Genomic DNA, 15,099 nt, shown 5'->3' with positions numbered 1-15,099 from the left:
TTTTTAATTTTGAATTTTGAATTTTTTTCGTTACTTCCTTAATCCTTTTCTATTGAAAATTTTGATTTTTGTGGGTAAATAAATCTTCATATTTATAAAAGTGAACTAATTCTGAATATATTATATCAATTAATAAAATTTTAATAATAAAAAAACATGTAATCTGTGTGAAATTTTAGCATTTACATTAAAATACAATCACCATAAATTTAATATAAACTTCAAAAGAAACTTCCTCAAATAATTCAATTCAAATGTTCAAGTTCAAATTCTCTAATCAAAGTTCAGTAATAATCATTCCAAGTTCAATAAAAAGTCATGTTTAATAATAACTATTGGTCTATTACATAAAATTCCAAATCATTCAAAAGCACCATGAGCATGGTGAATGACTTAAGTGAGTTTTCTTCTTCATCTTTCGTCTCTTCACTTCTTAATGCCTGAAAAAATTACAAATACATTATTAAACCAAGAGGATCATTTATAAGTAATAATAATATTTGATCTAATGGTAGTAAAACTTACCACTAAAATCATATTACGCTCCAAATTCAATTCCTTATTTCAAAACAACAAGGGAGGATGGACTCTCTACCAAACAAATCATTCAAAATTAAATATAAACAGGTTAGATATGTACGCTAAAAAATTCATTTAATTACCTGACTCAATATTTTCCCAAGTCTCTAACTCTTCAAGTTGTGGATGGAGATCTAGTAACACTAAGCCGCCACGAATCCAATTTTGTATACATATCAAGGCTCCACTGTTTTTGGAGTCAAAGAACTTCGAAAGGAATCGAGAATCCTCCCTCTTGTACTAAACGCAGATTCAGAAGCGACTGTAGATATCGGAACTGCCAAAACATCTCGAACAATTTTTGATAAAATGATATATTTGTAGCCATTCATTTTCCACCAATACAATATCTCAAAATCATCTTTATCTTCTATAACCTTGCCAGACAAATAAGAAGTCAAATCATTCTCCACTTCCAAAGAACTTTCTACTTCTCTCAACCTCTTAAAAGTTATCCACGAATCATCTATATCTTCGTCCACCCCATGATCATCTTCATTTATATTGACAGTTTTTTTATTGTTGAGAATTATTGGTACTATGACTACCTCGAAGCGAAGTGTTATGTGATTTGTAAAAGTCATATAGACGATACAAATATAATTTCACACTCTCAACCATATCCTTCACCACATCACTGTCATAAATATTGGAAAGACAATAATTCAAATACTTTAACTTGTACTGAGGATCAATCACCATAGCCACAAACATTAATTTATTCATTTTTTCAAGCGAACCCCAATACTTATCAAACTTTGTCTTCATATTCATAGCCATCATACTTAGAACAGAGTTGATATTGTTGCTCCATTTGTTTAAAGCAAACTGAATTTTATTAATTTCCTTATAACCAACATTAGAAGTTACATATGAAGATCCACTTATCGTTGTGGTGGTATCATAAAACCTCTTTAAAAACTTAATAAACACACCTATAGTCAACCAATCAGATGTACTTGGGGGGCCAATCTTTTATTTCCACGGTCATCTTCCTCAAAGTAATCAACAAAATTTGAGTCCTCTTTCTCCTCCTCTAAAGTTCTAAGAGCTTTCTCAAATTTAATTGCATGTTCAAGAAGTAAATAAGTAGAATTCCACCTAGTTGCCACATCTAAACAAACAAAAGCCTTACACTGAATTTTTTCTTGTTTCACGCAAGCTTAAAATTTTTCCATTCTCCTAGGTGATGATCGAACCTATCTCACAGCATTACGAACACTGGCATTAAAATCATGCATATCTTTCAGTCCATCATTCACAATAAGATTAATAATGTGGGCAAAACACCTCATGTGTAATAGTTCTCCATCTAAAATAACCGATTTCCAACTTTTAAGTCTTTTCTTAACATAAGAAATAGTCACATCATTAGAACTTGCATTATCAACGGTGATGGAAATTTTTTTTTCAATCCCCCATTCCAACAAACAACTCTTAATCATCTTCCCAATAGTCTCCTCTTATGATTAGCAACTTGACAAAAGCTCAAAATCTTCTTATGCAAAACCCATTCATAATCAATAAAATGTGCAGTAATGACCATGTAGTTCACATTTTGTAGCGAAGTCCATGTGTCGGTAGTAAGACAAACTCTTTGAGAGCTTTTAACTAGAAATGATTTCAACTTTTTTTTCTCCTCAAGATAAAGTTGATATACATCTCTAGCAATTGTGACTCTCGATGGAATATCAAACTTAGGATAAGAAACACTACAAAAGTGTCTAAAACCCTCTGTCTCAACAAATTTGAACGACAACTCATTCATAATTATCATCTTAGTACATGCTAGTCTACATGCTTGTTGGCTAAACAATGTCGTCACAAAGTTACTAGCATTGACTCCTTTTCCATCATTTGAAGGTATGAGAGTTAGGGTGGTTTGTCCTTTTTCTTCTTCCTCATATGGGTACTTTTTACATTGATTTCTTAAGTGCTTCCATAAAGTACTAGTTCCACAAGTATTACTATCACATGCGTAATCTTTACCACAATAGTTACACTTGTACCTAGCTCCATCATTAGCACTCGCTTCCATTTTTGTGAAATGATCCCACACAAACGAAGTTGGTTTATTAGGTCTCTTTCGATTGGACTTGGGAGGTAGGGGTAAAAAACAAACACTAGCTTCTCAACTAACTCAGAACAACTCACGTATAAAGATCAATCATCAATCAGACAATCATACGTAAACAGTATATATATACAATAAAAAATAAATTATTTTATTCACGATGAAGTTTGAAAATGGTGATTCAGCTGTGTTTGATTCTGTATCCGTTGTGACGACTTTGAAGAATCTAACTGTTCTCGAGATACTGCAAGGTTGAACAAAAATTAATTTATTAATCTATTGTGGACAGCACAATAAAACCTCTAATAATCTATTTTGAATGGAATTTAAAACTCTCAATATATTGTGTACAACACAATAATAATTTTTTTCAGTGCATTCAGTGAATTTCTAATAGTCTATTTTGTATTAAGTGCATTCATATTATGAATTTGAATATCATAAGTACCCAAAACCTAAAGTACCATATGGAGTCAACAAAGAATTTGAATGCATAATATGAACAATGAATTTGAATGCATAATATGAACAATGAATTTGAATATCATAAGTACCCAAAACCAACAATACCATATGGAGAGTTTTAAATGTATTCAAACCCTATATGAACCCCAAAATAGAAGAAGCGGAGGCCATACCAAGGGAGGCTGGAAATTTTTTAAGCTTGTCTTTTAGAGGGTTTGGCTTCGGCTTCGGAGTTCGGACGACGAGAGGAGTTCGGACAGACGACGGACGACTTTGGAGTTCGGATGATAAGGGTTCGGCTTAGGAGTTCGGACAGACGACGGACGACTTTGGAGTTCGGACATACGAGGGACGGTGGCGGAGTTCGGATAACGAGGGACGGCGGACGACAGAATGACGAGGGACGGCGGACGACAGGACGATGAAGGACGGCGGATTCTTCGGAGTTCGGAGTGGAGAGGACAGACGATCGGATCGCGAGGGACTAGGGAGGGTTCCGAGTTCGACTTTCGAGCAGCGTGAGGAAGGTTTCTTTGTTTTTTTTTTAATATATATATATATATATATACGCGGAAGGCAGACGCAGACGAGGGCGAGTGGTCAACCCGAACTGAAATTGTTAATTTTTTTTTATAACTTTTAACCAACCAAAAAAAATCTAATCCGGGTTGGATTGAATAGTCCGGGTTTATCGGTTATCGAATTTTTTTGAACACTCTATATTTGTTTCAATTAAAATGTTTGCTTCAATTAAATTATCTGGTTGGTCTTAAATCTTCTCATAGGTATCCCCTTTTTTGTAGGTGTCAAGAGCAATGGAATCTTCCTATACGTATGGTTGAGAATGTCATTTCATAATCAAATCGAAGATGGGTCTTATGAATCTTCTGCCAAAAATAGGCCATTGCCATAATTTCAAAAGGCCCATTCCAATCATAAATTGGGCCCAAAGCTCAAATCGTACAATCCGTTGGGCCCAGTTTGATCCAAAATGGTCGATTGTTTGTGTTGGAGCCGTCCCTCGTCTTTTTCCCTCTCTTTTCTACCCATGCGCTTTTTCAGACAACATAATCAAACTTTTGCGTATATTCATTTTGACACATGCTTGTACTTTCAAATACATTTATTTTAGAATAATTATTTTAAATTATAAAATTACTAAAAAAATATTATCAATTATAGCAAAATATTATTGTCTATTTGATGATAGATACTGATACACATCTATTAGTGTCTATTAGTTATATTGATAGATGTCTATTAGTGTCTAATAGATGATCAATTGATTATTTTTACGTCTATTCTTATTATTTTTTTAATATTTTACTCATACATCATTTTCATATATATCGTGGATAAACTATGTTTATATTTGTTGATATTAAACCATTAATACATTTATCATTTTCCTTAACTTGCTAATCAATGTAAAAGTTATCATTTTTAGTCCGTCATTATAATGGGTTCCACAAACTCAGTACAATTTCAGAGTCAAACCCCTTTTTCACATCAAACTCTTTGCTTTCAAAATGATTTGAATTTAATTGTGCTTTTATTTATTACAACCATCATGAATATAATTCAACGAATATATGTATTACTTTTAATGAGATCGAAAATTCAAATCTCATCTCTTGTAATGAAAATGTCTGGGACTATTTTCAGCCGGCAATGGAACAGTAAAGGAGTTTGTAATGTGAAATACCAAAAGGTAAATCTAAGAAGGCCGGAAGGAAAGATGAAAAAAAGAAAAGGTAAGAAAAAGATGTGAAGAAAGGGGTAGACAGTGGTAAAAAGTAATAAAAACACAAAAGAACACAGAAGACGACAAAACATACTTTGGCTTTTTACAAAACAGTAATTGCTGTTTTTGTACTGTCGATTTCTTTCTTCTTAAAGAATGTCTAACTTCGAGGGAACAAAGGCTTCCAACACTGTTCTATATGCTCCTTCCTCTCATTATAAGAGTTCTGCTTAAGAAATATTTTAGAAGTTAACAATTTGGTGTATAATTTCTAAATTTGTAATAATTTACGTCTCATTTAGTAACCGCCTTTTGTTTTTAAAAATTTTCCTTTTTTTTTATAATATTTTGCATATTTTATAAATGTAATGGTTAAATTCTTAGCTAAATATCAAAAACAAAAACTAGTTTTTAATTCTTCTTCTTTTTTTTTTTACTTGGGTTGATTTTTTTCAACTATTGGTAAAAGTTAAAAAGAAAAAATTTGAAGCTGAAAGTAATATCTATACTCTTAATTATCAAAAACAACAAACCAAAAATCAAATGCTTACCAAATGGTGTCTTAGTCATTGAACTTTAATAAGTAGCAATTTAGTCCATATACTTTGAAATTTTTAACAATTTAGTCTCTATCATGAAAATTTTCATCAAAATTAAGTGTAAATTTTTATTAAATAATGACTTAGCCTTTATAATTTATAAATGCTGTTTGGAATACCTTGAATATGTTATCTGACAGTTCGAACAACTAAGCACGTGATTCTGCTTAGTCGTATTTTTGGTTAGCTTAGTCGTTCGTGTTTGGCGTATTTAACTATTTATGGTTTATTTACGATTATGACCCTAGGTTTAGAAAAATGTACTATATAAACTCTCTAACCCTAGAAGCACCACTATTTTATATTCTGTAACATTCTCTCTAATAAAATTGTTCTTCTTTTGCCCGTGAACTTAGCTAACACACTATTAGTAAACCATGCAAATTCATGTGTCGATTCTCTACTATTTTATATTTTCTGCAATCTCTGTTTGTTGATTTTATAACAAAAAGATTTCACCTTCGATCAATTTATCGGTCTATATGGGTAAGAAATTCATCAAATTTTAATAATATTCTAATGATAGAAGTTAAATCATTACTTATTCAAATTTAAGGACTAAATTATTGATATTTTGAAAGTATAAGAACTAAAATTAGTAGAGGATATGAAACAAAAGAAGAAAAGAACAAGAGTGTTAGAGGAATTGACTATTGAAAGAGATGACTAAAAGAAGGCAGAAAAAAAAACCTAACACGTTTAAGGTGGAGAAGAGCCAATAGATAACCGACAGTAAATAGAAAAGAATTACTAATTAAGTCATTTTAATTATTACCTATGAAAGTTGGTAGACAAATTTGTTATTTTTACATAAGTTTAGGAATCAAAATGTTTTTAACCAACATTCTTAAAATTTCATTTTTTTTCTAAAATACAATATATTAATTAACATGTGAAATTCATTCTTAATAAAGAAGAATCCACCTTTCATTTTGATTCTATAGTGTGTTTTGATTTAAAGATAATATAGGCATACTTTAATTTGAATTCAATATTGTCTGTGCTTTTACCATTCTCCATCTCTTACTTTGTTAACAAAAGTGCAACCAAAACTAGTTACGAGTGTGAATGAAGTAAATGATAATAATTCTTCTTAGTTATATTTGATCTTATTTATAGAGAAAATTAGAAAATAAAATTGTTAAATCCATTTGTTAATCATTTAATTTTTAGTTTTTTATTTTAAAAATTATGCATGTAGACCTTACTTCCACTTCCAAATTTTTTCTCTTGTTATCTATTTTTTTTACCAATGGTTTAAAAAACCAAACCAAAATTTGAAAACTAAAAAAAGTAGTTTTTTAAAACTTGTATTTATTTTTGGAATTTGACTAAGAATTCAACCAATGTACTTAAGAAATACGCAAACCAAAATGTAGAGGAAATTAACTTAATTTTTAAAAATAAAAAATAACAAACGAAATAATTATCAAATGAGACGTTATATCCATATAAAAATTATAAACCAATGTGAAAAGGCTTTGCTAAGATTCATGGGGTTAAGAAGCGACTTTATTTGGGGTAAATTTTATGTTAAATTATGTGTTTTGAGACAATCCAACACTTAAAAGCTTTCCCTTTAACAGAAGATAAGTCACTTTGAGCGACAAGGTGGTAAATTTCAAAGTCCTTAATTTAATTTAATCTACTTTTAACAACTTTTAAATACTTTTTAGGCCATTATAATCACCGATCTTGTTGCCTTTGTCACTTATTGACATGTAATTTGCCTCCTTTCAATATATCATATCTATTTCATATTTTGAAAAATTATTAATTCAAACCTAATTAGACGTGTTTATTGAATGGTTTCTAGGATTTCGGTGTATCTATTGATCCTTATGTCTTCTTATAATTACTAAAAAATCATTATTAGTAACTAAACTAAGTCTATAAATACCGTTTCGATTTATTAGTTTTACGTGTTGTTGTTATGAGTATTTTTAAAATCAAAGCCAATTGACATGTTCATTATTAATTATCTTGAAGTAAATTATTAACAAAATTGATTTTGTGATATTAAAATATATTTGATTAATTTAACAAACATGACTCTACATGTACATTAGTTTAATAATCAATTGAATATGCCACCCCACTCATAAAATGATGGGTGACTCGACTTGTAATAATTTATCCCACACCTTGCTTTTGTAGAAAATAAACCTTATCCATTAAAAATGTCATGTCTCATTAAAAGAAAATTAAATAAAAATATCCAAATTTCAAACTTGAAATCATCATTTTAAAAGAAATAAGAGAAAAATTGCAAAAGTGACATATACAGGGGAGGGGAGACAAACTTATATTTTTATCCTAATAACAAATACTTATATATATAATTTATTGAAAAGCATTTTTATTTTAAATTAATTTTGAACTAAAAGCTCCCTTAAGCATATATTATCATTTCCTACGTTGTTATGATTTGATTGGTGCAATGTGAAACATACGTGGGTTAATTCTCAAATTACTTTAATGGGTATTTTTAAAAAAAAAATATATAAAATATTAGGAGATATGTTGTCACCAAACCCTTTGCATAGTTAAATACAATTAAGGGCATTTAGATTAGGTTTTTGAATAATTAATTTGGTTTTGATTAATTAATGTTGAATAATGAGTGGCTATAACATGAATTTGGTTTATCCTCCCAACATTTAATTCACAGACAACGAACACATGCTACCTAGCTAAGAATCAAACTTGACGTAACAAACTCAACTAATCTCTTAAAAAGTTAATTTTAATTATTTAATTAATTAGGGAAAAAGACACAATTATTTAAGAGGCCCTAAGAGCTTGGCCATCCTTTTAGTCAATTTACGCATTCAATCTCTATTGGCTAATGGCTACAAATAATTGCCATTAATCCATACCCTTTATTCAATGCAATCAAGTCTTTTAAAAAAGGAAGTGAATAACAAATTACTTGTAGAAGTTGCAAACTCAAATTGATTAAGTCATAAATAAAATTACAATTTATAGACATTGCAACAGACTCTCTTGATCCATAAATCAAATTATAAATGGAGAAAAACTTAGTTGTTGGTTTTAGTTGCCTCTATCTTTATATGTAAAGGAAAACGAAACATGAGATTAGGTTACACCTAATCATTACTCTTACAAATATTGATTTTCCCCTAAATTTTTCAGATTGAAGATTTTCTGAATAAATATTTGACTCTCCTTTAAAGTTGTGCTCAAAATGTCTTCTGGATTAAATTAGCTGGTTTGTTTCTTGAAACTTGTTAAGGAATCAATAATCAAAGATAAACAAAAAACGTAAACAATAGAGAGTCGACATAGAGATTTATATAGTTAATTAATAGCGTGTTAATTACGTCCACGAACAAATGGAAAAAGTAGTTTATTATTGGAGAGAAAATATTAGATTACAAAGTCAAATGCGCTAATAGAGTTAGAGAGTTTATATATCGCATTCCTTTAAACTCTATAGCCAAAATCGTAAATAACGTAAATAACATAAATACGAATATAAACAACATATTCAAGACATTCCAACAAAACTTATGATTGGATTGCAATGACAGGACCTTTAACGACAATTTGAAGAGACATGGCAACACCCTTTTTTCTAGCTCCTCTTTTGTATGTTCCTCACGAACCTACCGAAAAAGTATCCTTTACCAAAAATAAAAAAGATACAAAGACATAGGTAGCAACACACCCCATTTTCTAAATTCAACAACATATGAGGTTGTTAGGTTTTGGACACGTGAGTCCATAGCTTCTTTCGTCGAAGATATATACCTAAAACAATTGAACTATGTTTTGATCGGTGCAAATAACATTCGTTAACCTAAACTCGAGAAGAATATCTATTTTCTCAGTACATATAGTGGAAATTGAGTTAAAACGAATAGTTAAGTAATATTATATGTGAAAGATGAAAAACCCTAAGAGTGGGGAGGGGAGAGAAGAAAAAGACAAGAGAAAGAGGAAGGGATTGAAGGGAGGCCGTGGAGAAGAGAGCAAGACGAGTAGATCCAAACCAAAAAATTCCAAAAGGAAAATTGATGCCTCAATATGCCTGCTATTTCCCACACAGACAACACACCAAAATTATTCAAAACATCCAATTTCAGACACAAATAAGGAATATGTTCCCACGTGCCACAAGTTCCATGCATATTTCTTTTCTTTTCTTTCTCTTTTTTTTTTTTTTCCCTTTTTGAAGTTTAATAATCCTATAGTTTTTCTTAGGGTTTTGTGTATTCAAGAGACAGATTTTCTAATATCTTTCCTAATCTTACACTTATGAAAAAGCTCTATAAGTTTTATATATTTGAAGAAAGTACAAAACAACCAAAAGAGATAAAAGAGGTGCGTCCGAACATCTGAATTAGGTTGATACGAACATAGCATCTTCGTAGTCATAAGTTTTATATATGTTAAGTTTTTGTTTGATAGTTCTCTATTGTTAACTAATACATATAATTATTACCAACTCAACTCAATCCAATAACTCTGCATGCCAAATACATTCTTAAAGATTCTATGGTGGGTTAGTTTTCAAGTTAATTAAGTTAATTAAGTTAATTTAGGTGTTTGATGGTGTAAATAATCTATTGAAAGAAGTCTTGTTCTGGCTCTGTGTCGTTATATTTAAACTAAATTTACATTATTTAGGCTCGTTTGGTAATCAAATTTAAACTATATTTACATTATTTAAGCCTGATTGGTAATCACATCATTTTTTGTTTTTTGTTTTTGAAAATTAAGTCTATAAACACTACTTCCACCTCCAAATTTCTTCCTTTGTTATTTACTTTTTACCAATAATTTAAAAACCAAGTCAAATTTTGAAAACTATAAAAAGTAGGTTTTAAAATTTTGTTTTTGTTTTTGGAATTTGGTTAAGAATTTTTTTTTTTTTTTTTTTTTTTTTTTTGAAAAAGATACGAATTGAGTCAATAGATGCACCTGATTATTCCAACTAGGTATTTAAAAAAGATGCAAATCATTATAAAAAATGGAAAGAAAATAGACTTAATTTTAAAAAACAAAAAACAAAATAGTTACCGAACAAAATCTTAGCCAAACTGAAATTGTTTTCCTAAAACAGATTTGTTTTGTTTCTGTTTCTATTTCAATTTAAAAAAATATATTAAGGAAGGATTGAAAAATATTTTGTGAACGAGGGTAAAATTAATTAAAAAAATAAATTCATTATAAGTAAAAAAGTTTAGTTTTTAAAAATCTAAAACAAAATGTAAAATTTCTACCAAACCAAATGTTAATGCTTATATATTTCATGAAATTATTCATCATATATATTCATAACTTAAAATGCTATTTAATCTCTCAAATTTTGATGGAAATAATAATAATAATAATAAATAAACAATAATTTGAAGAAAGTGAAAGACGATAAAATCTGAAAACACTGAACATGTCTTAAACGTCTTTTAAAAGTAGCGTTCAGCCTTTTATGGAATTGTTTCTGAAAAAACAACTCTCTCAAATTCCTGACATGTTCTCTGTATTTCTTGTTTTTTAAAATAAAACTACTTTATCAATTTATATACAAATATTAAAAGTTTGTTTAAAGCTAGTTTCCTTTATATGCAATCTACTCTACCTTTTAAAAATACTCTTTAATTCCTAGCCAAATTTATAAAAACAAAAAGATAATTCTAAAAATTATTTTTAATTGAATTTTTAAAAAGCTTAAAGTTTAGGGTTTAGGAATTTCTAAAAGTTATATAGCTTGTTTATAATGGACACAAGAGTATCCCTACAATTTTTTCCTAAATAAAAATAACTAATTGAGGACATTAGTTTTACCACATGCACATTCAAATTTAGGATTAATTAATTTAGGTGTGAAATTGAAAGTTGTTAAAATTCTTTCACTGAACTGGGTAAAATGGTAATTTAACTATCATGAGTTGCCGAAGTAATAAAGAAAGGGTTGAGAAATCATAAGTTCAATCTATGATAGTCATGTTGTAAGGTTAGACGGATTGTTCCATGAGATTAGTCAAAGTGTGCATAAACTGATTCAAACACTCACGATATAAAAAAATAATGGTAATTTTGATTTTTTTTTTAAAAAAAAAACCAAATACAAAATTTTAAGTCCCTGTTTAGTAACCATATCGTTTTTTTTAGTTTTTGAAAGTTAAGCTTAATTTTATCTCCATTTCTTATAATGATTTGCATTTTTTTAAGTACAATAGTTAAATTTTTAACCAAATTTCAAAAATAATTTTTTTAGTTTTAGAAAATTAGCTTTGTTTTTTAAATCATTGATAAAAAATAGATAACAAATGAAGAAATTCAGAGGAGAAAACTAAAAACAAAAATGGTTATGAAACAAGTCTTTTTTAACTTAATTCTTCTAACCATATGAACTTAGAAGGTAGAGAATGATGATGACACATCTAAAATACTTAAGATCAGGGAAGAATTTTATTCATTTAATTATGATCAATAAAAACAAAAATAGATACATGCAATGCATCTAATGAATTGAGTGGACAAGTCTGTGTGATGGCTAGAAAATATATGCAGTGTTGGTTGCTTTATGGAAGCAGCAGCTAGCAACAACAAAAACAAATATATATATTTCATAAATAAAAAAGAAAGTAATTATTATTTTCACTTTGAACAAAACTTTTTTCTTTGCTTTTTTGTTTTTCCAATTTTCCACTCTCTCAGTCTCTCTTTACTCTCAAAAGCAAGAAGAAAAAGAAAAAGAAAAGCCAAAGACAAAAAGATTCAATATATAATAGACCAACAGACATTTTTGTAAAAGAACAATTACATCATGAACCCCATATTTTAGACATTAATTACTTGAACCTTATTACACAGACATGACACATGAACTTAGAAAATTAATTTTCCATAAAAAAAAAAAAAGACACTTCTAAAAGCCATATGCATAATTCAACAAACTCAAACTCTATCCTCTTCTACTTGGCTGCTACATCATCATCATCATAATAATAATCTTTTTACACATATGGGTCTCTTTCAATTTCTTTTTTTTTTTTTTTTTTAATGTGAAATTTTTATTTTATTTTTTGTTGGTTGATCTCAACGACGTCGTTCCGGTGTCCAGTGCGGCTTGGCTGGGCTAAAGTGCACTGAAGTTACTCTAGAGTCGAGCAGTTCGACAATGGGTGTGAAATTTACGCACCGTGGCGCTTTGTATTGGTTGATCGACGCGCCTCTTGAGATCGCATAGTCCATTAGCTCTTCAAACGTCCCGTTTTTCACCACCCTGATCTCCAACGGTCCGATTGAGTTGTCCGCAACTCGGCCTTGTCGGTAAACCGAGTTCAAATTCTCTTCAATAGCCAAACAACACTGATTTAAAATCTCATCCGTTGGATGACAATTCATTGCTTCATTATCTTTCACAAGAAGCTCCCAATATATGACGTAATGTCCTGGGATTGTTTTAGTATCTGCATAGCTTGTGTATTCCACCACGGTGGTGTTGAATTCTCGTAAAAGAGACGATGCGCTCTCGATCGCCTTCTGGAGCTCAGCCTCGTCGGTCTTGTCGGAGTCGATGCTCAAAAGAACATTCTTCCTCCTCACAAATCGGAACTGTGGCGCAGCGTTGTGGAACCCGGTGACTTTGAGCACATCACCAACTCGGTACCGACACAATCCGGCATAAGTTGTGATCACGAGCTCGTATTCTTTCCCAACTTCGACGTCCGCGAGGTCGACGAGTCGAGGCGGGGAGTCACGGGAGAGAGCGGGAGCTTGAGACAAGGAGTCGTGGGGGAGGAATTCGAAGTAACCCATGTTTGGCATGATGGTGTAAGTCACTTCATCGGGTTTGCACATTGGGTTTAGATTTACCCCGAAATAGCACTCGGAGGAAGCATACATAGTGCAAGCCATAGGTAAACCCCCGCTGTAAAATTCGAGCGTGGGAATATACTGAGCCATGGCTCCGGTCACAATCACATCCAAATATTTAGTATTCGGCCAAATTCTCGTGATAATTCCTTCCCATTCCTCCGTGGAGCATTCCTTGGAGATGAATTCCGCCAGCTCTGGATTCGGGTTTGTTAAGTATTTGGTGGTTATGCATTCACGGAGACAAGAGTCCGTGATTTTAGGGTTTAGGGTTCCGGTGGCGATGTCGTGTGCCAGCTGTTTCCAGTTGAGCTGGAGGAAGCGGATGGCGCGAAGGAGGCCGGAGGCGAAAACCGCGCCGACTCGGAGGACTTGGCCACGCATCAACAAGCCACATAGCATTTGAGTGTACATGCTTTGAAAGGAATCAGCGCATAGAACAGCCTCGTTAGGGCTCGTGTAGTCATTGTAAGGGTCATAAGGCCTAGTCTTGAAGATATCGCTCTTGTAATAGCTAGTCAGCACCGGACGAGCCACCAACCCTCCAGGAGTCTTAGTCTCTGCCTTCACAAATAAAAAGTAAAGCCCTTTCCCTTTGTCCAATCCCGGTACATACCTGAAAATTATATTTTCCATTTGTCAATTTTTTTATTTTATTTTTATTTTCTCTTCAAATTTAATAATTTTTTTTTTTAAAAAAAAAACTTACAAATTCATGATGGGCATGAGAAGACTGTAAAGCAATTGACGCCGTTCCATTTCTTCTTTAATTGTGGGCATCAATTTTCTCTCTCCAGCGGATGTCCCAGAACTGCAAATAAAATAAAATTAACAACCCTAATTTAAATAAGGTTAATGAATAATAATAAAATTAAAAATAAATATAATTACAAAAATAAAACCTGGTGAGGAACTCAGAAATTGGATGGGATGAAAAAATAGGAGAGCGATCGCCATTAGCAATACGTTGAATATCAGGTTGGAGATCTTCATAAGTAACAACAGGAAGTTTGGATTTAAATGTGTCCCGGTCCGTGGCTCCATTGAGCCGGAACCGGTTGACATACTCAGTGTGAGCGTTTTGGGTCAGAATCTCAGCCAAAACCCTTTGCTGAACGGAGTCAGCATTTGCAGTGGTTTCCTGTATGAAACGAAGGGCTTTGGCATCTTTCTCGCAAGCCGGCGGCCCAAGAGGAGATGAAAACTGAGGATTATCAACAACGGCCATTAATATAAAATTATAAATTTGTAAAATTTATAAAATTAAGTTTTAAACAAAATTTAAAAAAAGGCCAAGAAGTTTGAAGGATGGGAGAGAAGGAATTAGAAGAAATAGAGATGAGCAAAGAAGTTGAGAGTGTGGGATTTATATAGGAAAATGGAAATGCATGCGGTGGATGACACGTCAAAGTCCACGTCATCTGAAGAGAAAAAAAAGAAATATTTGGAGAGGGAAAGTGGTGTGGGGAAGAAGGGACATGTGGGGCCAGGACACATAGGTATGTCTAGTAAGGGGAAGACAAGGAAGGGTCCACATGTTTGTGCCAGGTCAAATAAAGGTTTTGTCTTGGAGTGAGGACCATGTTTATTGGAGACAACGACGGCTGCCGGCGGAAGCAGCCAATTTGTGAAGGCAAGGGAAGGGAAGGAGGAAGGCGGCCAAAACTGTGGTGGTTTTCTTTTTCTTTTTTCTTTTTCTTTTTCTTTTTTTTTTTTTTTTTNGGGAAGGGAAGGAGGAAGGCGGCCAAAACTGTGGTCTTTTTCTTTTTCTTTTTTTTTTTTTTTGTCCT

At 31.6% G+C, this 15,099-nt stretch overlaps 1 protein-coding gene across 1 annotated transcript; it reads right to left on the bottom strand.

The window, feature by feature from the left end:
• Nucleotides 1–12,197: 12,197 nt before the first annotated feature.
• Nucleotides 12,198–14,652, bottom strand: LOC120072768 (probable indole-3-acetic acid-amido synthetase GH3.1). The gene is made up of 3 exons (XM_039025247.1): nucleotides 14,212–14,652; nucleotides 14,019–14,120; nucleotides 12,198–13,925 (listed from the first exon to the last, which is right to left on the bottom strand). Exons 1-3 carry the CDS (start codon nucleotides 14,535–14,537, stop codon nucleotides 12,530–12,532), a joined length of 1,824 nt encoding a protein of 607 aa, XP_038881175.1. The 5' UTR covers nucleotides 14,538–14,652; the 3' UTR covers nucleotides 12,198–12,529.
• Between the last annotated feature and the right edge of the window lie 447 nt (nucleotides 14,653–15,099).

Source organism: Benincasa hispida, chromosome 3 (assembly GCF_009727055.1).
Source record: "Benincasa hispida cultivar B227 chromosome 3, ASM972705v1, whole genome shotgun sequence".
NCBI lineage: Eukaryota > Viridiplantae > Streptophyta > Magnoliopsida > Cucurbitales > Cucurbitaceae > Benincasa > Benincasa hispida.
The sequence above is the reverse complement of the archived record's forward strand: the minus strand, read 5'-3'. Positions and strand labels throughout refer to the sequence as shown.

Bases quoted from the DNA above. Each gene is read 5' to 3' on its own strand.
- LOC120072768 (XM_039025247.1), bottom strand. From the start codon at position 14,537: ATGGCCGTTGTTGATAATCCTCAGTTTTCATCTCCTCTTGGGCCGCCG. The intron at 14,121-14,211 runs GTTTTATTTTTG...TTTTATTTGCAG, and splicing joins ATTTCTGAGTTCCTCACCAG to TTCTGGGACATCCGCTGGAG. The intron at 13,926-14,018 runs GTAAGTTTTTTT...TATAATTTTCAG, and splicing joins CTCATGCCCATCATGAATTT to GTATGTACCGGGATTGGACA.